The sequence below is a fragment of the Heteronotia binoei genome, chromosome 9, assembly GCF_032191835.1.
Source record: "Heteronotia binoei isolate CCM8104 ecotype False Entrance Well chromosome 9, APGP_CSIRO_Hbin_v1, whole genome shotgun sequence".
Taxonomy (NCBI): domain Eukaryota; kingdom Metazoa; phylum Chordata; class Lepidosauria; order Squamata; family Gekkonidae; genus Heteronotia; species Heteronotia binoei.
Window position 1 is genome coordinate 28,803,960 of NC_083231.1, and position 26,964 is coordinate 28,830,923.

Genomic DNA, 26,964 nt, shown 5'->3' on the forward strand with positions numbered 1-26,964 from the left:
TCATCAGTTGAAGCACTGAAAGGGGTTCCTTGTTCAGGAAAGACATTTTAGAAGCCCAACACGTAGTAAGTCAACTAAGATAAAAATGTGTCAGGAAAAATGTGTACCCACGAAGACTAAACCCTTCAGTGCTTTCAATGCACATCCCCCCCACTGCAGCCCAACTGAGGTGAATCATATGACTTGTACAGAATACCGTTCAAACCACTGTCCACTGCTGACATTAGTGAAATCAACCTAGTTGCACACACTGGTATGGCAGCAAGAGTAGTCTGTCAACAAGGACCACACAAAATGGGCCAGATTCTGTCAGAGTTGAGCACTGAGCCTAATGAGAGATTAAACCATGGTTTAGATCCAGCCACCTATTTTGCTCAGCCCGCCCAATTCTCTTCCTTATTGTGACCCCCATCCCACGTGCCTTTTGCCAATGTATAGTCTAAGATGGGGGGTAAAAGAGAGCCCTCCTCCCTTTTTCACCAGCACAAAAGCTAGCTGGAGAGCCAGAATGGTTGGATGGTTGTTGTTTCAGACTGATTTCTCACTAGGCTTGTTCCAGTCTCAGAGTCCTTTTTCACACAAGCTGACGCAGGGCTGCAACTTGCCCCACCTCTTTCCTGTGACAAGCAAGATCCTCTGAAAACCAGTTTCTGCTTGAGAAAGAGGCGGGGCAAGTCGGAGCCCTGCAGCAGGTTGTGCAAAATCGGAGAGAAGTGCCAGGAGGAAAAGGGCTCTGAGACTAGAACAAGCCTAGTGAGAAATCAGTCTCTGACTAGGATCTGGGAAACCCAGGTTTAAATCCTCAATTTACTATAGAAGTTTGCTGGGTGACCTTGGGCTACTTGTATACTCTCCACCTAACCTGTCTCACAAGGTTGTTGTGAGGATAAAATGGAGAAAATGAGAATGTTGTAAGCTACTCTGGGTCCCATTGGGAGGAAAGTGCAATACAAATGCAGTCAATAAATAAATACACGCCATGTATTGATTGTAGCTCCCTTAGAAATCAATAACTTGAAAGGGCGCAATTTTGGATGGACATGCCTTGCATTTTGGATGGATGTTTCTCATGAGCGACCAGTACCCAACACAGGTCACAGCCATATACAAATACAATGAATATCAAATATTATAAAAATGTAATTAAAATAACCAGTGTGGAGTATTCTATTCATAATCAGAAAGGTATTTCCATTTTGCTCTGACCCAAGTTGCCCCCAAAGCTATCTTTAAAAATTCCATTTTATACTCTTGCAAAAAAAAAAAAAGCCAAGAGGGCAAGATGCCCACCCCAACCATTTCCAGGATGCTACTGCACAGATACAGGGCAGCCCAGACACTTGCAGAATGAACCCCAGACAAAGGAAGCATGTAAACTTTCATTGGGAGGAGTTTTAGATACATCTGCATATCCCTGGAAACATCTATATAGAGAGAGGGGTAGAGGTAGTCCCCTGTGCAAGCACCAGTCGTTTCCGACTCTGGGGTGACGGTGCATCACATTTTCACGGCAGACTTTTTACGGGGTGGTTTGCCATTGTCTTCCCCAGTCATCTACACTTTCCCCCCAGCAAACTGGGTACTCATTTTACTGACCTCCGAAGGATGGAAGGCTGTCTAAAATGTGGCCTGGAGGTAGCCATGTTCTTAAACATAGAAACACAGAAAACTAGAGCTGTCCAACCCGCTGCACAATGCAGGAAATTCACAATGACCTCCCCACCCTGCTCCCCCAGTGAGCCCTCCTCTATGCCCAGAGGGAGGCAAAAAACCTCCAGGACCCCTAGCCAAGCTGGCCAAGGCCGACCACCTGAACCCAGTTTCCGCTGGGACTTGAACTCAGGTCGTGAGCAGAGCTTGGACTGCAGTACTGCAGCTTACCACTCTGCGCCACAGGGCTCATGTATATACACACACATAAACTTTATATATATTATATATACACTTTATAAATTGATCTGTTTTTGAAAAATTATATAATGACCTCAGTCTATGTCAGATAAAGAAAGTGGCTGCATATAATGTTATTGATTGGAAAGAACAAAAGATACATGTACTAAGATGTCTGCTGTTATTGCTTAATGCCAAATAAAGTTTAAAATTGAAATATATATATATATACACTTTCTATATATTATATATAAACTTTCTATATATTATATATAAACTTAAAGGCCAAATTGTATAAAAACAGAAGATGCCAAGTAACCAGCAAACAAAGCAGACTCACACAAAAGCTGTTTTCTACGGAATCAGAGCATCATTCTATTAAGGTCAATGTTGTCTACCGTGCTGACAGTGACTTTCCAGGGTTATCACATCTCCTACCACCTGATCCTTTAAGTGGAGATACCAGGGAATAAATGTGGTACCTTCTGGATATAACCATCAAAATGCTCTACCACTGAACCACGGACAGTTCCTAAAGTGGCTGAATTCTATAGTGAATCCAGGCTGGGCATCAGATATGGGTCTGGATGCCAATCCAGTTCTAAGACAAAATTAGGGCTCACAATCCTGTGAGGGAAATTAGCGGGCCAAAGACCTTGGGAAGTGAGCTTCAGCATGATACAGAAGCCAATTCCCTGTTAATATTTCTTTACAGTAACAAAACCTAACTTTGCTTTATGGAAATACCTTTTTTCTGTTGCCGTCAAGTCACAGATGACTTATGGCGACCCATGGGGTTTTCAAGGCAAGAGACATTCAGGGGTGGCTTGCCACTGCCTGGCTTCACGTCACAACCCTGATACTCCTTGGTGGTCTCCCATCCAAATACTAGCTCGGCCTGACCTTGCTTAGCTTCTGAGATCTGACAAGATCAGGGTAGCATGGGCTATCCAGGTCAGGGATGGAAACCTTGGCGCCAGGGCTTTTTGTAGCAGGATCTCCTTTGCATATTAGGCTGCACAACTCCTGATGTAGCCAATCCTCCAAGAGCTTACAGGGCTCTTATTACAGGGTCTATTGTAAACTCTTGGGGGATTGGCTACATCAGGGGTGTGTGGTCTAGTATGCAAAGGAGTTTCTGCTATAAAAAAAGCCCTGATTGGCACAAACATATTTAGTTTATAATCACTACAAAAAATATTCTACAGTCAGTATCAAAAGAGTTCATTACTGCCACTGTTCATTCTTCAACATTTTTCCATGTATGTCTGTTTTTGCGTCATCTGAATTTTCTTTCAAAACGTGGCATTGTTTTTATACCATTACACAGTCCATGAAAAGAAGGGCCATAAATTCTCTCACAGAAAACAAAACTGACACAAAAACGGCACATTCGGCCACAGTCCAACAAGTCACGTTTGTTTGATAATGGAACACAGATATTTAGATGAGGACTGTTTACAGACACTTTCCATCCAAGAAAAATATGTCATAGGGCACATCTCCTGCTGGGGACTCAGAGAACAGCAGGATATAGTTTTGCACGGTAAAAATTCCATGGATTACCATAATGAGGAGCAGGGTTTATTTTGCAATTAGGTAACTGCTTTTTTATATGCTATAAAAGTAGCATGTTAAAATTTAGACAAAGACCTTTTGAATCTGAGTTTTAAAAGCAAGATGAGATCTTTGGTAGATGAATATGCACCAGCGCAGACTTTCAGTACAATCCTTACAGAGTAACACCCTCCTAAACCCATTGATTTCAAGGGACTTAGAAGGGGGTAACTCTACTTAAGATTGCATTGTTTGGGACTTCAATGACAAATGACTTCTTGCGTAACTGATCGACTCATATGAGTGTATGAAGTCAGAGGAGCAACTCAAAGAAGATCACCACACCTTCCTCGCTTTCCCCCTTTCTGTTTGGACTTTGGCATCTTCTTAGCTACCTTGCAACTTCTGATGTCCTTGCTTGGCTCCTGATTTCTGCAAAATTGTTTCTTTCATTACTGATAAAGCGCCTGGGAACCATGACAATGCTCTTCCAACCAGCAGAATTTGGTCCCCCCCCCCCAAAAAAAAACCCATTTAATTTACATTGGAAACATGACTTATGCTAAATAAAATAAAATGATCAGCATGCTATTAATGGCCTTGGGAGCTCTTGATGGGTAGAAAGAGAATATATAAATGTTAAAACAGATAACACCAGGGCTTTTTGTAGCAGGAACTCCTTTGCATATTAGGCTACACACCCCTGATGTAGCCAATCCTCCAAGAGCTTACAGGGCCTTACTGTAAGCTCCAAGAGGATTGGCTACATCAGGGGTGTGTGGCAAGGGCTCTTTTTCTAGAAGGAGCTCCTCTGCATGTTAGGCCACGTCCTCCTGATGTAGCCAATCCTCCTGGAGCTTACAGTAGGCCCTGTACTAACAGCCCTCTAAGTTCTTGGAGGATGGGCTACATCAGGGGGGCATGGCCTAATATGCAGAGAAGCTCCTGAAAGAATATGAGCCCTATGCAAAGAAGTTCCTGCTACAAAAAAGCCCTGGATAGCATGTACATCAAGCAGAAGGAAATACTTTGTGAGATTATCACACATTTCTACCTACCTTCTACTGAAAAAAATGAAGCCACTTTTGTACAGCCAAGGATGTTGCAAGCATGACAGCTATAGAGGCCTTCATCCTCCTTCCTCACCCTTCGGATGGTAAGAGTTCTGTTCCCGTCTTTCAGAACAATACCTTGTAGAGGAAACACATCTGCAGTTGGTAATCAGACTTGCTCTTTAAAAGTTCCATGAAGACACTGACTTGTGTACATTTTGATTTACGGTGATGCACAGAGTAGCTCTCACCAGGGCCAAAATGCCGTGAATGGAAATAACTCATCTCATGTTTTACTAAAGTATTCAAATACTTGAGATTTGGATATGGGCAAGGTTGCAAATCAAGAGGTGCGGCTTTTGCACAGACATGAACCCCAGCAAGTCTCTTGTGTGCAATTAGCCAATGACTGGATATAATTTGAAAGTCTTCTAATCCAACTCACGACAGGATTCTCCCCATGCCTGACAAAACTCACACAAAATACAGAGAAGAAGAAGAATTGCAGATTTATACCCCGCCCTTCTCTCTGAATCAGAGACTCAGAGCAGCTAACAATCTCCTATACTTTCTCCCCCCACAACAGACACCCTGTGAGGTGGGTGGAGTTGAGAGGGCTCTCACAGGAGCTGCCCTTCAAGAACAACTTCTGTCAGAGCTATGGCTGACCCAAGGCCATTCCAGAAGGTGCAAGTGGAAGAGTGGGAATCAAACCTGGTTCTTCCAGATAAGAGTCCACAGACTTAACCACTACACCAAACTGGCTCTGTAAAGATTACCATCATAAAAGTACCACCGTAAAGATTAAGAGAGACCACAGCACATAATATAAGATGTGTTTCCCTGATAACAAACAGATTATGCATAACAAAATCCAAAGAGCATTTTATTTAAGCTACTCCACAAAGTGAAATTAAAGTGCAGCACATTAACTCTCACCTGAGTCTTCAATAAGGGATACATTGTTTTTAAACCAAGTGATCATGGGAGAAGGAATTCCATTCGCTATGCAAGACACTTCTATAGTTTCACCAATATCTGCTGTTTGATTCTCAGGGGTCCCTATAATAGTGGGTGCCACCGGTTCTGTTTGCAAGGAGGAAAAAATTAAAATGTAGGATTTGAAAAAACAACTAAATTACAAATCTGAAGCTGCTGTTAATTGGTTAAGAGCCTGAAAGATCTCTAATAAAGCTCCTGGGTAAATATGAGCTTTTTCCTAAGCGCCTCATTGTATTGGGTCTCAAATATTGGCATAAGATTACCTTGAACAGTGAGGTGCTTGACAAGACAATGCTGTGTTCTGGTCTTTTTGTCCTGAGCGATGCACACATAATCCCCACTATCTTGGAGAGAGATATTGCGGAGGAGTAGCTCTATGGTAATGTTTTCTCCATTGGCCTTTGCAGTGACAGCATTTACTTTCTGAAGAGTCTCCAGGTTCTTGCAAACAGGCAACGGCAGCCCACCAAGGTGCATTGTCGAGGCACGAGGCCTGAACTTGAACCAGGCCAATTTTTCAAACGTGAGCTTGTCAGCTGTGCACTGCAAGGAAACATTTTGCTTCTCAGTGGGCTGACTTTGAGGCTGAAGATTAATTTCAAGGCCTCCTGTGAAGAAATGAAGTGATCAGGAGAGAAGACACTGGCCACCATTTGAGCTGTGGTTATTCACAGTGGATTTCGTGCTGAGATGTTCAGGATTATGCTTTGAAAACAACTGGATCAGTCTCCAGCTCCTACCTTTATGTTCTGGCACAATGTTACAAGGAACTGAGCACCATTTTTTGAAAACAAGTTATGAATTTTACACACCAAAGGAGTTTATAAGCCTATTTAACTCTTAGTATATCAAGGTACGTTACTAATAATTTTTTAGAACAAATTACCAAGCCCAGAACAATCAAAATGATTTTGGTTCTCCTCTCCACCTCTATGTTCCTGACTATTTTATTTATTTATTATATTATATTTGTATCCCGTCCTCCCTGCTGAAGCAGGCTCAGGGTGGTCTCTTTTAAGTAAAATAGGGGTGCATTGATTAAATATCCACTCACACACTCTTGCCAATGCTGCTCATATATACAACAGGACACTTGTGTAGGATATCCACAGATGCTGGAGAGGTTCCTTATAGCCCAGCAATGGACACCCAACCAGGATCCAGAAGCAGAAATTTGTTCCTGAACCAGAACCTCATTGCCCTCAAGCAGTATGTTCCAGCCTGACTACTCATATAGCCAGGTCACTGGCTTGCATATCGCAAAGGATTTCCACCAATTGGACTTCAGCCCATGGGCCATGACTTTCTTGTTTGCCCTCAAATGATGCAGCTCAATAATGACCCCCGCCCCCCTCACAAATGTTGCTTCTGGGGAACAGACCTCCATGAACAACAAGAGGAAGTAACTAGAAGTCTAGAATGGGAGGGGGAAAATCAGGGAGGATCATTCTTCCCTCTGTGGAAATCCTCTAGGGAGATCTAACCCATTGCCTGTTTTGCTGGATCTAGGGTATAATTTGAAATGATGTTTCAGGTTTCACAAAAAGATGGATTAATAGTTCAAAGGGCACTTATTGTTACTTTGGCAATCAGTCAAATGAACAGAATAAAGAATTTTATGTAAATCCTAATTTACAATTTTTATAATTGCATGAATTTTCCAAAATTTTGGTTCAATTTGAACTTTAGCACACAAGTGCTAGCAGTTTTTAATCTATCTATCTATGAAAATACACACACACACACACACACACACATATGGGGTGCTTGACAAGACAATGCTGTGAATATATATGAATATATTCATATTCAGGAAGCATCTTTTACCTATTAACAGTATTCAAGGGCAAAGACCCTGGAATTCTACTTGAAACAAAGGCAGGCATATTAATGGATAATATTTGCACAATTTGTGAGTCATACTTACTGGTAACATGAAAGGAGATGACTCTCTCGCCTTCCCCAGCTTTGTTACTAGCCACGCATCTGTACAGAGCGGACACATTCGCTGCCTGGATTACAAGAGTGCTTACAGTCTACAAGAGAACAAGCCAAGCAATTTCATGCCACAGTGATGCCAGAGGGCTTAATTGAGTCTCGCACAATAAGTCAGCTGAACTTGTTACCACGGAGCTATCCAGGCTATCATAAATTCCACAGCAACACAACCCACCATTGTTTTAAGTATCCTGTTTGTATTTGAAGCTTACAAGACCTGCTGGTTACCCAGTTCTGAGAAACAAAAGTGAAACTGTTTAACCTTTTTAAGTCATCTCGCTAAAAAATTTTTGTATCACATAGACCAATAGTAAGCCTAGACTTAAGCTTCACTGTGTTCAATAAGACTAACTCTCCAAGAAGTCTGTGTAAGGTTGGAGCCATACACAATAATGACCCAAAATGGTTGAGTGCCACGCATTGGATCCAGATCTGAAAGAAGAACGAGGTGATTTCCCCCAATTCCTCTCTCCCACTTAGGGAGAGGGGGGTGCTTGCCCCGGGCACCAACACAGGGGGGGCACCAAATTGGATATGGAGTCCATTGTATTCTATGGGCCCATAAGATAGAATGGGTCCATAAAGGGACGTCATTTTTCAATTTTGCCCCCCCCCCCACGCACACAAAAAACCCCATGTAGATCTGGTCCTGCTCCCACTGCAGAAATTTGACTGCTGTGTGGGAGGAATTTTAGGCTGAAGTGGTGGTGGTGGGGTTTTGAGGAAGTCATGCAGAAATTTCTCCCATCTGTGGAGATTTTACACAGGATCCAAGTTAACATGTCAGAATCCCACACAAATACTTACAAATAAATTAGTAAAATCTCCACTATCTGTGTTTATCATTTAGAAACAATCTGCCCAGGCTTGCCCAATCTCATCAGATCTCAGAAGCTTAAGCGGGGTCAGCTCCAGCCAGGATTTGGAGGGAAGACCACCAAGGAACATCGGGGCAGGGAATAGCAAACCATCTCTGAATGTCTCTTGCCTTGATAATCCTGTAAGGTCACCATAAGTCAGCTGTGACTTGACAGTGCCTTCCACACAAGATATAAGAATTAATAAACATGCTGCCAAAAAAGCAAAGCAAAACCCCAAACAGAGATCCACATTATGGTTTCCAACCTCCTAGTCATGGCTGGAGATCCCCTGGGATTTCAACTTGTCTCCAAGCAACAAGAGATTAGTTCACCTGGAGAAAATGGCCACTCAAAGGTAGACTCTATGGCACTACACCCCACTGAGGTCTCTCCACCCCACAAACCCAACCTCCTTTAGACTCCACTCCCAAAATCTGCGGGAATTTTCCAACATGGAGCTGACACCAGGGCCGGCTCACCCGCTAGGCAAACTAGGTGGTTGCCTAGGGCGCCGAGAGGCCAGGGGCGGCAGGAAGGTGAGCGTTGTGCCGGGGGGGGGCGGGTGGAGTGTCACGCCAGGGGGACACCGGGGGGCCACCTGCCTAGGGCGCTATTCGCCCTAGAGCCACCCCTGGCTGGCACCCCTAACTATGATCACATTTATTTCCATGGGAAGAAGAGTTGGATTTTTACCCTGCCCATCACTCAGAGTCTCAGAATGGCTTACAATCTCCTTCTTTTCTCTCCCCACAGCAAACACCCTGTGAAGTAGGTGAGCCTGAGAAAGTTCTCCGAAAACTGCTCTTGAGAGAACAGCTCTGAGAAACCAGTGACTGACTCAAAGTCACATCAGCAGCTGCATGTGGAGAAGCGAGAAATCAAACCCAGTTCTCCAGAGTCCATTACTCATAACCACTACACCAAACTGGGAGACCCACTGACTTCCACAGGAATTGTGTCTGTGCATCTAGGGGCAGTTCAATGTGTACCTGCATTCAGGATCAAAAGGCCAATTATTAAGTGGTTCACAAATGAAAAAAATCATTAGATTCCACTCAAAACTTTTAAAAGACATTTCAAGTGGGGACCAATAAAGTACGACTAGCTCACCTTTATTTTTCCAGCGATGGCAACAAATTGATTTTTTACTGTTTCAATCTGATTTCCACCTCGCGTATCAGTTATGTCTTTCCATGTCTTGCAGAAATAAGGATTATTCCCCAGTCCAGTTTGGCTGAGAGATAAAAACCAAAGAAAATTCATGTTGAAAGGTATGTCTTTTCTTTTTTAAAGTTGTTTGGTTGCCTTATCAAATGTGCAAGACACAGGACACAGAGAAGATGCCTCAAAACTACTATTGGTCCTGCAAATGGTATGCATCCACCCAAAGCAGCAGCACTGTTGAAGCGAATCATGAGAGGGCTTTATTAGGTTCTGTGCCCATTGGACTAGAGGCTATGAGAAGCTTCTCGAAAGGCGCTACCTTCTAGAAGCTTTCCTCCTTCTAGAGGAAAAGTTAAAAGGAGAATAAATACTACTCTCCAATGACATCTCCAAGTCTTTTTGACTCTATAAAAATAGAAATTTCCAGAGCCTAGGGGTAAATTCCTTCATTATTCTGAGTTGGTCCTCCCAGCTGGGACACTGATGGGGGTGGGGGGAACAGGGCACAGCAGCTATTCTCGGAACAAGCCTCCATTCATAAAAGTGACAATTTGAGTTAATTCCATTCAAAAGGAAGACAGAGAATGACACAGAAATCACTGGACTCCCTCAAGTACTTCTCTAGGACACTGGGCCTTGTGTAGGGAAATGACAAGGCACTAAAGGAAGAAGAGAGCGGAAGTCATTTGATGAAAACAACAACAGGAAAATGGAGTCCTTTTTTTAAAAAAAAAAATCCTAAAAGGAAGTCTGGCCTTGTGCAAAACTCAGATAAGGGAAGCGGAGCGGCCCTTGGTCAGCAACTCCTTCTGCCATTCCCTAAGATCAATCAAGATGCTTCCTCCAAGATATACTATCACAGAAATAAGACACTGTTGTCTTCAAGCAGGGGATTGCTATAAGGAAATAAGACCAAACACACCAAGATCCAAGAGCATAAATGAAAACAAAACAACCCTTTCTAAATTGCAGCTACAATTGGAGCAGCCGGCCAAGGCTCATATCCTACATGCAGTTAAACAGTTTGCATCTCATTGTCTTCAACTGGATTTCAGCTGCTTAACTGTGTGCAGGATTGCAGTACTAGAGCACTGTGCGTGTAAGACGTTATAAGAACTAGGGATTCCTTTCTGCCAGCAAACCATCCCAAACCCCCCCCCCCTTACTTCCAGAGAAACAGGGAGGCCCCCCCCCACCCCACCAGTAAGGAAAGCCTTTCTGAATTTATTATGCCCCAAATTAAGTAGTGAATTATTTTCTAATCAGCAGTAATTTGGTCATGTCTATGACACAGTAGGACTTTTGCCATCACTGGGAAGGGGATCAGGAGGAAGTCATCAGCCACTTTAATGTCTGTGGCAACATATGTTACCGGACTGATTCCCAAGTGCTTCTGTATACACAAAGTCACAGCAAAGTGGCAGGAAGTTGTGTCTGCTGCCAAGAAGCGGGGAAATGAATATTTTTATACTGCCTCTGCTCTTCTTCTAGGCCAAAGTTAGATTTACTATCCAGTTTCACTGTACTAAAGAGCCACTTTAATAAACAACACTAATCAAAACGAGAACCAAAAAACCCTCCCCATTTTGGCCCAGACTCAGGGCTTTGTGTATTCTAGGGCAGAGATAATAGGTATTTTCACTGATCCTGAGGGTGGGACTAGGACTTTGAGAGTGAGGCCAGAAAGCAGTACCTTTAGAATGAGTTTGGCTCTGTGATACTGGGCTAATACTTTAGAATTGGGCTAAATCTGACACAGCATCACGACATTGCCAACATGGTCAGGACATGTAAGGATCATCCTCACAGAGTGGGAACAGGAAGCAATGTTCCCTCTAAGTTGAGTTAATGTGAGCTAGCTCACAGCTGTTTTAACCTCAGGGTCACTCATTCTTGTTTTAGCTTAAGAAGGATGCCCCCAGAGCAAACTAATTTATGCAGTAGCCAACCCCCTTGCTCGCAACTTTAATGCCAGTAGTTTACAAAGTAGAATTTTTGTTCACAGGACTCCACAGCTTAAAGGGAGCACTGACAGGAAGTATTGCCCTCACTCTGCACTGACTTTGTGATGTGATCACATAGCCAAATCCAATTGGCTATGTGACAGCATTATGTCATCATGTTAGTAACGTGATCTCTGATTAGCTGAAATCACGATGCCAATAGCGCAATGAGACACAACTGCCACTGTTTCCCATTTTGCTACAAAATGGCTTCCACATTGCTTACCTGACAGAACACAACATACTTCCAAGCAATCTGATCATGCTGGAGTTTTATGTATTTTAATTTTGTGTTTCTTATCCGTCTCTTTCTATTCCTTTCTCTATCTAACTTCTCTCTTTTCTTTTTTTTATATTTTACTTGTGCCAATGCTATTTGCTTTTTCCCCATTTGACCAAATGCTTTATTTTATTTTTATGTCCTTTTTAAAAATTTAATAATTTTTTTAAAATATAAAAAAAAAAATTTAAAAACCCATAATGCCAGTAAAAAAGAATTTTTCTTATGAAAAAGGCACCAAAACAGCAGCCAAGAGAAGTAGTGAACAGAAGAAGAGAAGCCCTGGTATTGGTTACAAAATTCAGCATTTTGGCAATACTTCTTGCATTTTCTTTAAAGCTACCTTGCAGTCCACAAGGCTATGTGCGGGCAATGCCTGATGAAATCTTTGGAGCCAGATTTTCCACTGCTTCTAAATATTACTCTGTCTTGAATTTGGACTGATCTCCAAGGAAAGGCAGAACCATAGTTTTGGAACTGCTAAGAGGATATTAATGCCTTGGTCCATATGCATAATGTCCTAAATTGGCTCTCAAATGGCAAGTGTGTACTTTCAGCTGCTCTTAGGGGTTCTTATGCGACATCAGAGATAAGGCAGTGTTCTCAATATGTCGGATCCCAAACAGAAAAGACAAACAGATACAACAATTGAATCTTTTTTAGAAGTGTCAGAGTAACAGCTAACATGAGCCAATGCCAAATCACAGGAACGCTATTTTGCACTTACTGTGGGTTGAAAGTACATTCCTTTTCAAACTGCCAGTACCAATGAATCTTAGGCACCGATGGAACAGCATACACTGTACATGTTAGGGTTTGAGTGGAGCCATACTTATATGAATCTGCTGGTGCTAACAGAGCATTCTCCCCAATTTGTGGTAAGACTGTAGGAGAAGAACATAGATACAGGAATGAGATTAACGAACTCTTTCAGTCTTGTTTAGTATTGGTATGTTTTGTTGGTCAAGACATTTCTTGGGTTATATTGGTGTGCTTTTTTAAAAAGGGGGGAGGGAAACCAGCACTACTAAAACATTCCTTAGATTTGCTATTGAGACAAAGACCATACAACAGAGATACTACTTCATCTTCATCAGCAGCAACTGCAATTACCAAGTGAATCAGCTATCATCAATCCTATGCCGTACACAGAGCATTCTATTCACAACTGCAGCTGAGTCACTGAGTGATAATAAAATAAACAAGTAAGAAAGATAAGTGTATGTGACAGCATGGAGTGGTGAAGAAAAAATAGTGGATGGGTAGCCTTTCAAACAATGTGATCAAGGTCAAACCTGAATGGCCTAATGGCTTTCCCCATTTTCTTCAGTTTAAGCCTGAATTTTGCGATGAGTAGCTCATGATCTGAGCCGCAGTCAGCTCTAGGTCTTGTTTTTGTTGACTGAAAGGAGCGTCTCCATCTTTGACTGCAGAGTATATAATCAATCTGATTTCTGTGTCGTCCATCAGGTAATGTCCATGTGTAGAGTCGCCTTTTAGGTTGTTGGAAGAGGGTGTTTGCTATGACCAGCTTGTTCTCTTGACAAAACTCTATTAGCCTTTGCCCAGCTTCATTTTGTTCTCCAAGGCCAAACTTGTCAGTTGTTCCAGTTACCTTTGGACTTCCCACTTTGGCATTCCAGTCCCCTATGATGAGGAGGACATATTTTTTTGGTGTTAATTCTAGAAGGTTAAGCCTGCAAAATTCAGGCTTAAACTGAAGAAAACTGGGAAAGCCATTAGGCCATCCAGGTTTGACCTTGATCATATCCCTTATGAATATACAGTGGAGGTGAAGAATAGATTTAAGGGACTAGAGTTGATATACAGAGTGCCTGAAGAACTATGAACGGAGGTTCATGACATTGTACAGAAGGCAGCAACCAGCACCATCCCAAAGAAAAAGAAATGCAAGAAAGCAAAGTGGCTGTCTGATGAGGCTTTACAAATAGCTGAGGAAAGAAGGGAAGCGAAAGGCAAAGGTGAAAAGAAAAGATTCACCCAACTGAATGCAGATTTCCAGAGAACAGCAAGGAGAGATAAGGAGACCTTCTTGAAGGAACAATGCAAAGCAATAGAGGAAAATAATAGAATGGGAAGGACAAGAGATCTCTTCAAGAAAATTGGAGAAATCAAGGGAACATTTCGTGCAAAGATGGCCATGATAAAGGACAAAAATGGTAGGGTCCTAACAGAAGCAGAAGAGATCAGGAAAAGGTGGCAAGAATACACAGAAGAATTATACAAGAAGGATCTCAATGTCCTTGACAACCATGACAGTGAAATCGTTGACCTTGAGCCAGACATTCTGGAGTGTGAAGTCAAATGGGCCTTAGAAAGCATTACTAACAACAAACTAACAACAATTGAGCTTTTCAAAGTCCTAAAAGATGATGCTGTTAAAGTGATGCACACATTATGTCAACAAATCTGGAAAACACAACAGTGGCCATGGGATTGGAAAAGATCAGTTTATATTCCAATCCCAAAGAAGGGTAACGCCAAGGAATGTTCAAACTATCGCACCATTGCACTCATTTTACATGCCAGCAAGGTCATGTTAAAGATCCTACAAGCTAGGCTTCAGCAGTATGTAGATCAGGAACTACAAGAAGTTCAAGCTGGGTTTTGGAGAGGTAGAGAAACTAAAGATCAAATTGCCAACATTCGCTGGATTATGGAGAAAGCACGGGAGTATCAGAAAAATGTTTATTTCTGTTTCATTGACTACGCTAAAGTCTTTGATTATGTGCATCACAACAAACTGTGGCAAGTCCTTAAAGAGATGGCAGTACCAGACCACCTCACATGTCTCCTGAGAAACTTGTATAAGGGTCAAGAAGCAACTGTCAGAATGGGATATGGAACAACTGATTGGTTTAGAATAGGAAAAGGAGTACAACAAGGATGTATATTGTCACCTTGCTTATTTAATTTATATGCAGAGTACATCATGTGGAATGCTGGCCTGGATGAAGCACAAACCAGAATTAAGATTGCCAGGAAAAACATCAGCAACCTCAGATATGCAGATGACACCACTCCAACGGCAGAAAGTAAGGAGGACCTAAAGAACCTCTTGTTGAGGGTGAAAGAGAAGAATAGGCTTGAAACTCAACATCAAAAAAACTAAGATCATGGCATCCAGCCCCATCACACCTTGGCAAATAGAAGGGAAAGACATGGAAGTAGTGACAGACTTCACATTTCTGGGATCCAAGATCACTGCAGATGGTGACTGTAGCCATGAAATTAAAAAACGTTTGCTCCTTGGGAGAACAGCTATGGCAAACCTGGGCAGTAGAATAAAAAGCAGAGACATCAGCCTGCCAACAAAAGTCCATATAGTCAAAGCGATGGTATTCCCAGTAGTAATGTATGGCTGTGAGAGCTGGACCATAAGGAAGGCCAAGAGCAGAAGAATAGATGCTTTTGAGCTGTGGTGCTGGAGAAGAATCTTGAGAGTCCCTTGGACTGCAAGAAGATCAAATCAGTCAGTTCTAAGAGAAATCAACCCAGACTGTTTCCTGGAAAGTCAGATGCTGAAGATCAAATATTTTGGCCACCAAATAAGAAGGGAGCACTCACTGGAGAAGATCCTGATGCTGGGAAAGACAGAAGGCAAAAGAAGAAGGGGACGGCAAAAGATGAGATGGCTGGACAGCGTTACTAATGTAACAAACACGAATTTGAGCAGACTTCGGAGGATGGTGGAAGACAGGAGGACCTGGTGTGACTTTGTCCATGGGTTCGCAAAGAGTCCGACTCGACTGTGCGACTGAACAACAAATCCTTCAAATGCAAGGCAATTGGCAAATCTGACTCTAGGTATTCTTAATGGGAAACAATCTTGCTCTATAAAACCATTCCTCGGCATTCCATCCTATTATCCTAACAGATTGACCAAATGAACAATATTAAGCGGGTCTGCTTGGAAGTAAGTCCCATTTTATTCAATAGAGCTTACCCCAGGAAGCTATTTGTAGGACTGAAGCCCAAAATATAGAACTTAGAATTGGGCTACGCAGACAATGGCAAACTTGATTACTCCTACCCCAATAGTACCCCTTTACAGGGCTTTTTTTTAAAGCAGAAGCTCCTTCGCATATTAGGCCACACAACCCTGGTGTAGCCAGCCCCCCAAGGGCTTACAGCAGGCCCTGTAATGAGCCCTGTAAGCTCATAGAGGATTGGCTACATAAGATGGGTGTGGCCTAATATGCAAAGGAGTTTCTGCTACAAAAAAGCCCTGCCCCTTTACTTTCACAACATAAAGGAAACCACTGTCATTCATTCTTATGGGAGAATATTAAGATGAGGGCAAATATTTGCTAATGTATAATTAACTTTGTGCTGCAGTAAGATTCTGAAGCAAAAGCATAACAGCTTCAACAGGACCACCCCCCCCATCTTATGTGTCACTAGGAATGGGCACAAACTATATTTTTGCGGTTCAGTTCAGGGTTGTGGCTGAACCACAAACCAAACCATGAACCAATACAAATTGGTTCAGATCAGTTTGTAAGCCACTTTAAGTTTAAACCCCTGCTCTCTGCTCCCCGCTGCTTTCTGCTCCAGGCAAAAAGCCACAGAGAGCAGAAACCTGGGGGCCATTTAAATCCCTGCTTTCTGCTTCACCACAAACCACTGTGAACTGCATCAAAATTCATGAAAATTCATGGCAGTTCTTCCGTTCACGAACATTGCTTCGCGAACCACAAACTGGCCAAAATCGGTGACAAACTTTAATTCATCAGCCAGTTTATACCTATTCCTACGTATCACTGTTACACATCATGCTTGTCAAAGAGATCACTATCCAGGCAGACCTCATGTTTTGTCCCTGGCACTCATGCTTTGTCCCTAGTCAGTTATGGAAATGTTATTTCAGTTCCATTAGAACTTATAGAATTGTCTGCAGTCAGTCTATCAATGAAAAGAAACCATCTGTATCTACAAAGGGTTAGAACAAAGTTTGAGTTCAGTGGCACCTTTAATACCAAGAAAATTTTATTCAGGGTGAATAAAACTTTGCTAATCTTAAAGGTGCCACTGAACTCAAACTTTGTTCTACTGCTTCAGATCAACATGGCTTGCCAACTATAGTTTGGAAAATTCCTGGAGATACAAAGGACAGTGCTCGAAGAGGGTGGAGTTCAGGGACAGGAAGGAGCTCAGCAGAGATCTCACTCTAGGACTTGCATTCCTCCTAGACACTATGGTACACCACATAGCCTGCTCTTCCAAGAGGTCATTTCCTCCAGGGAAACAGCTTGGTAAACTAGAGAGAACCTGTAACCCCAGGAGAACTTCAGGTCCCACATGGAGGTTGCTAACCCTATTTACAAGTGATGTGATGTACAAAATGAAGAGCAACATGAATCAAACCTAAGAGTAGGCCTGTAGAAATTGAGCTTCTCCAAGTCAGACACAGATCATCAGCTGTATACACCTAATTGTTAACTAGCTTCACTACTTGACTTGGGACTAGAAAACAAAAAAGAGGGTCTGACATGCATCCATAAGGCTGGTAACCGTTCCAGATCAGCTGCATTCTGCTTGGAAGGTGACTAAGGAAGCAGGCCTCCCAAAGAGTTATGGTAGAGTCTGGAAGTCCTTTAGATCACAGATCCCCAACCCCTGACAATGGCCTGTTAGCAACTGGGCCATGAGTTGTATAATTATTTCATTATAAATTACAATGTAGTCATAAGAAGAAGACGACAACAACATTGGGTTTATATCCTGCCCTCCATTCCAAATTTCAAAATCTCAAAGTGGCTCTCCTTTACTTTCCTCTCCCACAACAGACACCCTGTGAGGTAGGTGAGGCTGAGAGAGCTCTCCCCAGAAACTGCCCTTTCAAGGACAACGCTGAGAGCTATGGCTGACCCAAGGTCATTCCAACAGCTTCAAGTAGAGGAGTGGGAAACCAAACCCGGTTCCCCCAGATAAGAGTCCGCACACTTAAGCACCACACCAAACTAACAGAAATAAAGTACACAATTGTATCATCCTGAAACCATAGCCCCTCCCCCGCTCCGGTCCGTGGAAAAATTGTCTTCCACAAAACCGGTCCCTCGTGCCAAAAAGGTTGGGGACCACTGCTTTAGATTACAGTTTACTCTTTCTGCCATCTCAAGCCATTACATGAATGCTGGTCCAGCCAGGCTCTTCCATTTACCAAGAAACTACCATTGCCATCTAAAGCAGCACCACAGGGAATCTCTCATATTAAAAGCTGGCTCTTTTATGAAGCTGCAGACAACCCAGTTTCCTGAGCAGCCAAATGGAGGAGGAACAGGAGAGACAGGGGAAAGCAGGAAGGATGGGAGAGGCCCACAAGGACAGCTGGGAAAGGTCTCGTGTGTACGGGAGTGATCGCTAAAGGCAGGAAAACAGCAAGACACAAAGGCAAAAACAAAATACACAGTGGGACATCAAGGCCATAAAGAATTATTTTAAAATAAAACCCTGATGACAAAATTCTTTTGCAAAACAAGAAATAGGTAATCAAGTGTCTGCTGAACAAGCAAATGAAGCAATATATAGAAATTAAACGGTATAAATCATTAGAGTGGGTACACATGAGCCGTGGTTCTCAAAGTTAAGCACAGGTCTACAGCTATGGATGGCAGCCCATGAGGGGCTCTATAGCATTTACTATTGGGACTGCAAAAAGAAACTCTGAGTCTAGCACAGTCAAACTGAAGAAACATCAGCAAGGTATCATGCCCTAGATGCCACCTTCCAAAGTGGCCATTTTTCTTCAGGTGAAATGATCTCTTTTTTCTAAAGATCAGGGCTCATTTTGTAGCAGGAGCTCCTCTGCATATTAAGCCACATCCTTTGATGTGGCCAATCCTCCAAGAGCTTACAGGGCTCTTCTTACAGGACCTACTGTAAGCTCTTGGAGGATTGGCTACATCAGGAGTGTGTGGCCTAATATGCAAAGGAACTCCTGCTACAAAAAACAGATTTCCAGCCATCAACTGCAGCTTGGAAGCCCCTATAATCAACAACACATGTCCAGAAAGCAACTTTTTGTTTGAAAATTTTAATGATAAACAAAGATAGGAGGAGTTAAAAGAACTTTACCATTCACTATCAGATGAAATGTGTGTCTCTCCTGTTCCTTATTAACAGGATTGGTTAGTACAACCGTATAATTCCCAGCATCTCTTTCACTCGTTTCAGAAATGGTCAAGGAGTGACTGAGTTTAACTGTACGATTTGCAGTGATGGCTTTTCCATTTTTATACCTTTAAAAAACAACAACAGTCTTTTGGTAGACTATAGAAACAATATGCATACACAAGTTCATTTCCCATTCATATTCACTCATTCTTCTGAGATGTTTACAGCAGTGTGCAGAGTATAAACAAAAGAAGAAGAAGAAGATTTTATACACCATCTTTCACTACTCAGAGTCTCACAGTGGCTTACAATCACTGCCGCTTCCTCTCCCCACAACAGACACACTGTGAAGGTAGGTGGGTCTTAGAGAGTTCTGAGAGCTAGGGTGGCCAGACCGTCCCGGGCACCCGGGAATGTCCTGGTTCTGGCCCCCTATTCCCGCCTCCCGGGCTGGCTATACCAGGACCATTAGAGGTCCCGGTTTAGCCAGCCCCGGAGGTGGTGGGCCGCGGGCGCCGGCGGGGAAGGCGGCGAGGGAGGGAGGGAGCGTCCCTGCGCGTGCGCAGGGACGCTCCCTCCCTCCCTCACCGCCTTCCCCGCCCGCGCGCGGGGCCCGGCGGCGGTGGCGGAGGCCTCTCCGCGGCCTCTGCTGGTCACTGGAGGCCCTCCAGAGACTCTGGAGGGCCTCCAGCGAGCAGCGGAGGCCGCGGAGAGGCCGGCGCTGGTCCCTGGAGGCCCTCCAGAGACCAGCGCCGACCAGCGGAGGCCGCGGAGAGGCCGGCGCTGGTCCCTGGAGGCCCTTCAGAGACCAGCGCCGACCAGCGGAGGCCTCTCTGCGGCCTCCGCTGGTCCCTGGAGGCCCTCCAGAGACTCTGGAGGGCCTCCAGCGAGCAGCGGAGGCCGCGGAGAGGCCGGCGCTGGTCCCTGGAGGCCCTCCAGAGACCAGCGCCGACCAGCGGAGGCCTCTCCGCGGCCTCCGCTGGTCCCTGGAGGCCCACCAGAGACTCTGGAGGGCCTCCAGCGAGCAGCGGAGGCCGCAGAGAGGCCGGCGCTGGTCCCTGGAGGCCCTCCAGAGACCAGCGCCGACCAGCGGAGGCCTCTCCGCGGCCTCCGCTGGTCCCTGGAGGCCCTCCAGAGACTCTGGAGGGCCTCCAGCGAGCAGCGGAGGCCACGGAGAGGCCGGCGCTGGTCACTGGAGGCCCTCCAGAGACCAGCGGAGGCCCTCCCCGGCCTCCGCAGCCGCCGCCAGCCCCGCCAGCAGCACCAGCCGCCCGGAGGAGAGGCCGCCACCCGCCCTGGATGAAGGTAAGCAGGGAGGGGGCCGAAAGCGGGGGGGCGGCTGGCGGCAGGGGGCGGCCTTCCTTCCTTCCTTCCCTCCTTCCTTCCCTCCCTCCTCCCTTCCTTCCCTCCCTCCTTCCTCCCTCCTTCCTTTCTTAATTCCTCCCTCCTTCCTTCCTTAATTCGTCCCTCCTTCCTTCCCTCCCTCCCTCCTTCCTTCCTTCCCTCCCTCCCTCCTCCCTTCCTTCCCTCCTTCCTCCCTCCCTCCTTCCTTTCTTCCTTCCCTCCCTTCCTTCCCTCCTTCCTTCCCTCCCTCCTTCCTTCCTTCCTTCCCTCCCTTCCTTCCCTCCTGCCTTCCCTCCCTCCCTCCCTCCTTCCCTCCCTCCCTCCTCCCTTCCTTCCCTCCCTCCCTCCTCCCTTCCTTCCCTCCTTCCCTCCCTCCCTCCTCCCTTCCTTCCCTCCTCCTTCCCTCCTTCCTTCCTTCCTTCCCTCCCTCCCTCCCTTCCTTCCCTCCCTCCCTCCCTCCCTCCCTCCTCCCTCCCTCCCTCTGGCCACCCCTGGAGTAGACAATACTGACTTTGGTGGACCCAAGCACTGATTCAGTGTAAGGGAGCTTTGTGTTTGTGACTGGACTAGACAATACTGACTTTGGTGGACCCAAGCACTGATTCAGTGTAAGGGAGCTTTGTGTTTGTGACTGGACTAGACAATACTGACTTTCGTGGACCCAAGCACTGATTCAGTGTAAGGGAGCTTTGTGTTTGTGACTGGACTAGACAATACTGACTTTCGTGGACCCAAGCACTGATTCAGTGTAAGGGAGCTTTGTGTTTGTGTCTTCTGGTGCAATTTTGTTCTCAGATCCTGTATTTACTTCATCAGTATATGGGATAAGGCACTTTCTCAACTGTGCTGCATAATGCAGCCTATTTATTTTGTCCTGTTTGCTCTGTTGGCTCTATCTGCGCCACCTTCATCACTTTCGGGTGTGGATCCCCCAGTGGGGTGGTCTCCCGACTCCCTCCGCCGGCTGTTTCTGATAGCCCTGCGCCCCCTCTTTCATTTGATATGTGTCCCGTGCGGGTGCCACCCTCCCGCCGGGAGATGCCGCAAAATGAGCCCCCTTGAGGCTTATGGCGGCAGGGCTCGGGGGAAGCGAGCTAGACTGCTGTTCTTTTGAGGGGTTATAGAGTGTTTCGAGCCCGTCCCTGTGGCATCGGTCCCATCGTTGTGGGGCCCAGGGGGCCGGCGCAGCAGCACGCTGAAGCAGCTGTCGGTCACTTCCGGGTTCCTGTCCTGCATCTCTACCTGTGTTATTAGTGACAGACTGCTTCGGCGTGCCTTCCCCCCCCCCCCAAAGGTGTCCCTGGCTGACCTTCAGACATTATGGCCACCCTAACTGTGACTGCCACTCTTAACCACTAGGTAGGTCAGGCTTAGAAAAAAGCGACATTGAAGGCCACCTAGTTAGCTTAGCAGCTGCACAGACTTTCTAAATCTACAAGTGATGCTTCGAGCCATACTAAATCTATGATATGCTGTTTAACGCTGTGATTTCTTACCATTTGAATTCTGGAGATGGATACCCCGTGAATTTCACAGGAATTCTGATTGGTTCACTCAGCCTTGTTTCCACCAAAGATGGCATCCTGCCCAAACTAATGAAAGGCTTTTCTGTTAAAGAAAAAAAAAAGTACAATAAGTTTAAACAAAGATTTTATTCTTTCCCAGAAATGTATATTTGCTTTATTGATCATAGATTTTAAATGGAGACAAAAGACAATGGATCTGCCCACAGAAAAAGTTCTGGAAGATCCAAACCATTCCCTTTTGCCTCCACTAAGACAGCAAATAAGAACTTGGCCAGTGTATCTCAGAATTAAACTGGTGTATGCTGAAGATACACTGGTGAATCTATGGCACACAAACCCCACTGGTTCCATAAGAACAGCTCTGCTAGTTCAGACCATCAGTCCATCTAGTCCAACACCTTGTCTCACAAAGTGGCCAATCAGTTCCTCTGGAGGGCCAACAAGAGGGCATGGAGGCTGAGGCCTTCCCCTGATGTTGCCTCCTGGCACTGGGATTCAGATACTGACTGCCTCTGAACATGGAGGCTCCCTTTAATCACCATAACTAGTAGCCACAGATAAACTTATTCTCCCTGAAGCTGTCTGATCCATCTATGCCCACAGCCATCACTACATCCTCCAGCAGTGAACAACACATTTCAATCCCTCAACTGTGTAAAGAAGTATTTCCTTTTGACTATCTGGCCATGTCAATGTAACTGCAACACTGGTGCTGGAGGGGGGTGCAGTTTAAACAATAACCCATTTCTTCCCAACATGTTGTCTGTTCATATTATTATTGAAACATGTTCATTTAAAGTTTGTTTGGTTTTTCACAGTTTAGTGGCTCTCTTTCCTAAAAACAATAAATATCAGCCACCACTCTTCCCTAAAACGATCCCTTCCTTTGTTAGGTTCTGAGGTTTTGTGACAGTTTGCTGCTCATTAGATGATCCCAAACTTCTTCAATCCAATCATTTGGGGTCCAGGTTTTCACACTGTTATTACAATGATGAGGCACAGGGCTGTTTTTAAATAATGAATGACATTACATCGAGAATACAGTAGATCTCGCATATGCATATGGACAAATAATATCATCATTGGATGAAGATTTATGATGAATTTTAAAGAAACTTCTTGAACTTCACCTTGATAACTGCTTCAGTTTTTCTTGGGTTTGTGGTGGTGGCTGGAGATCTTCCAGAATTACAAATGATCTCCATGTTCCCAACACTTCCCATGGAGAAAATGGCTGCTCTGGAAGAAGAACTCTAGGGCATTCCATCTTGCTGAGGTCGCTCTCCTCTCCAAACCCCACCCACCCCCAACTCCACCCCAAAAATCATTAGGTATTTCCAAATTCAGAGCTGGCACCCCTAGTTTTGCTGATGTTTTATTTCTATCAGTGTCTGCAATGTGTCTTTTCTGAAGTACCAAGGAGAAGTAAATCCAGAAGTATTCCTTACCGTAGACAATGACACTGATGCTGCTTCTCTTAGTCATGCGACTGCTGGAGGCTGTGCAACTGTACCGTCCTCTGTCATTTAGGGTCACATGTTCAATGGTGAGAGTGCTTACAAACTTCTTCATTTCATTACCCAACGATGTCTTTATATCCCTGACTGTAATGTGGTTTTTCTAGAATACAGTTCAAAATCATTCATTCCAACATTGCCCTTTCAGGCTGTCCTTTACATGCATGCAATTGGATTGGATGCAGATGAAAATGGGACTACTCTACTTTGAAAACAGGATTGTATCCTGCCATTCATTTATTCACCTGCGGCAAGCAAAGATGGCTTCCGGGTAAAATTTTGTCAACTGGATGAGCAGGGCTCTTTTTTTTTAACAGGAACGAACAGGAACACAGTTCCAGCTGGTTTGGTGTCAGGGGGTGTGGCCTAATATGCAAATAAGTTCCTACTGGACTGCTTCTACCCAAAAAGCCCTGTGTGAAAGAATAGTGATACTGGCGGTGTGGCCTAATATGCAAATGAGTTCCTGCTGGGCTTTTTCTGTCAAAAAAGCCCTGTGGATGAGAAATTGTAATGAACTAGGTTAAGTTTGAAGATATTTTCATGAAGAGTTATAAGTTTATAAGTTTTTATGAAGAGCTATAAGTTTATGAAGATATTTTTGAGAGAAGAAAGAAGAAAAACGATGAGGAAGAGATGAAGATAAATCTTTAAGATAGATAGATAGATAGATAGATAGATAGATAATTTTATTTGTATCCCGCCCTCCCCGCCGAGGCAGGCTCAGGGCGGCTAACAACATCATACAAATTTCAATTATACAAAAAGCAAAAAACACAAAATTACATTTAAGCATTAAAATTCTGATTAGGTTTAAAATTAGTTAATTAAGTTAATAAAAGTGCTAATACTGTTCTTTAGGATGGCGGTTATCATTAACAATTTCTTCCTTCGTCAGCGAAAGCTAGTCGGAAGAGGAAGGTCTTGCAGGCCCTGCGGAATTGTTCAAGGTCCCGCAGGGCCCGCATTTCCTCTGGAAGTTGGTTCCATAGGCTCGGGGCTACAGAGGAGAAGGCCCGGTTACGGGTACATTGCAGCTTCACCTCTCTCGGTCCGGGAGTAGTCAACAAGTTTTTTCCGGCTGACCTCAGTGCTCTCTGGGGTTCATATGGGGAGAGACGGTCCCTAAGGTAGACAGGTCCTCGACCATATAGGGCTTTAAAGGTAATGACCAGCACTTTGTAACGAACCCGGTATGTAACTGGCAGCCAGTGCAGCTCGCGCAGTCCAGGCTGTATGTGCTCCCATTTAGGAAGCCCCAGCAACAGTCTAGCCGCCGCATTCTGCACCAGCTGCAGCTTCCGGGTTCGGTACAGAGGCAGCCCCATGTAGAGGGCATTACAGTAATCCAGTCTCGAGGTGACCGTTGCATGAAGTACCGTTGCCAGATCTTGGCGCTCTAGGAAGGGAGCCAACTGCCTTGCCCGCCTTAGATGGAAAAAGGCTGACTTGGCGGTGGCTGCAATCTGGGCCTCCATTGATAATGAAGGCTCCAGTAAAACTCCCAGACTCCTAACCCGGTGCGCCGCTTTCAGCGGCACCCCGTCGAAGACTGGAAGAGGTATTTCCCCTTCCCGAGCGCCCCGACCCAGACAAAGGACTTCTGTCTTCACTGGATTCAATTTCAGCCCGCTCCTCCTCAACCAAGTTGCCATATCCTGCAAGGCCCGGTCTAAATTCTCAGGGACGCAGTCAGGCCGGCCGTCCATCAGCAGATAGAGTTGGGTGTCATCTGCGTATTGATGGCACCCAAGTCCGTATCCCCTGGCAATCTGGGCAAGAGGGCGCATGTAGATATTGAATAACATTGGTGAGAGAACTGCCCCCTGGGGCACTCCACAGTCCAGTGTGTGCCTCCGGGACCGCTCGCCCCCAATAGCCACCCTTTGTCCCCGATTAAGTCAAAGTATGCTTAGTATAAAAAAAAAAGATTATGTCTGTATTGTTACATGATAAAATGCTTTCTTCAACAAAAGATACTGAAATTTAAAACAAAAACTGGATGAGAATCAGGATTGCGATTGACGTGCCACAAATCATTCATGCATGGGGACCCTGTGTACATAAATGTGTACAACTTTTTGTGGCATATCAAACAGAGAATTTTAGAAATTGCCTTTCCCTCCCTGGCAACTGGCTGCTCTGTGTGCTTGTTTCAGCACTTTGTGGTTTTCCAGATACTTTAGTCTGCTCACATTCAAGATGGCTAATCCAAAATTTAGAGTTGTTATAAAGAAGTACAGCACCTGGAGAACTTCCTGAATGCATTTCCATGACTGAGAAAAACCTGGTAGGACTGTTGAAGAGAAGGCTGCAGGGCTGGGCAAAAATTGGACCTCTTGACTCTCAGCCATTTATCCAGGGGTGGAATTCTAGCAGGAGCTCCTTTGCATATTAGGCCACACACCCCTGATGTAGCCAATCCTCCAAGAGCTTACAAGGTTCTTTTTTGTAAGCTCTTGGAAGATTGGCTACATCAGAGTTGTGTGGCCTAATATGCAAAGGAGCTCCTGCTAGAATTTCACCCCTGCATCTACCATGCAATACTATCACTAGTGGTGCATATAAATCTATTACAATAAATACATGTATCTGAAGAGTAAGTGTGCACAAAAGCTTATACCCAGAATTAAACTTTGTTGATCATAAAAGTGCCACTGGACTCAAACTTTGTTCTGCTGCTTCAGACCAACACAGCTACCTACTTGAATAAATACATAAGCACCAAGGGCTTTTTTTGTAGCAGGAACTCCTTTGCATATTAGGTCACACCCCTCTTATGTAGACAATCCTTCAAGAGCTTACGGAGCTCTTATTACAGGGCCTACTGTAAGCCCTTGGGGGATTGGCTACATCAGAGGTGTGTGGCCTAATATTCAAAGGAGTTCCTGCTACAAAAAATCATTATAAACACCCATATTTTCAATTTTTATGCAATGCTTCCTATTTAGAATGGGATTACAATTACTGACAAAACATTAACTAGAGTGGCACAGAGGTTGAAGTTGTTGGGAAACTCAGATTAAATCCCCATTTGCCATGAAACTTGCTGTATGACTAATCTACCTCACAAGATCATTGAGATGTTTTAAGGATAAAACAGAGAAAGAGAAAACTGTGTGCCACTCTGAACTTCTGGGAGAAAAGACAATCATAGAACATACTAAATAAGTAAGGAAAACATTTCGTACAGAATGAGGAATGTGGTCTAATCAATTCAAGCCACATTTTGATGACTTTGGATTTCACATGTCATAAAAACAAAAGATGACCAAGGCAAAAGATGTAGCACTTATATCAAGAAATGAAGATGGAGAGGACAAAACTGCTCTATAAATGCGTACACCTGATGTATGCCAAACAACTGATCCTGGTGAGTTTGCAATGTAGTGAAAGTTGTCAGAAGTACATTATTGGTGCTACAATTATACAAACAGCACACTTGCCAAATGACTAAAGAACATGAACATATATGAACATATGAAGCTGCCTTCTACTGAATCAGACCCTTGGTCCATCAAAGTCAGTACTGTCTACTCAGACTGGCAGTGGCTCTCCAGTGTCTCAAGCTGAGATTTTTCACACCAATTTGCCTGGACCCTTTTTTGGAGATGCCAGGGATTGAACCTGGGAC

General features: G+C 44.4%; 1 protein-coding gene across 1 annotated transcript in view; it reads right to left on the reverse strand.

The window, feature by feature from the left end:
• Window positions 1-26,964, reverse strand: part of KDR (kinase insert domain receptor) — a 66,488-nt gene that overhangs the window by 24,085 nt on the left and 15,439 nt on the right. Inside the window, exons 7-15 of the mRNA XM_060246377.1 lie at window positions 23,262-23,433; window positions 21,784-21,895; window positions 18,905-19,068; window positions 12,534-12,690; window positions 9,470-9,593; window positions 7,429-7,537; window positions 5,765-6,109; window positions 5,439-5,585; window positions 4,506-4,637 (exon numbers count right to left, since the gene is read on the reverse strand). Coding sequence (XP_060102360.1) covers window positions 4,506-4,637; window positions 5,439-5,585; window positions 5,765-6,109; window positions 7,429-7,537; window positions 9,470-9,593; window positions 12,534-12,690; window positions 18,905-19,068; window positions 21,784-21,895; window positions 23,262-23,433 — 1,462 coding nt within the window. The remainder of the gene's footprint in view (window positions 1-4,505; window positions 4,638-5,438; window positions 5,586-5,764; window positions 6,110-7,428; window positions 7,538-9,469; window positions 9,594-12,533; window positions 12,691-18,904; window positions 19,069-21,783; window positions 21,896-23,261; window positions 23,434-26,964) is intronic.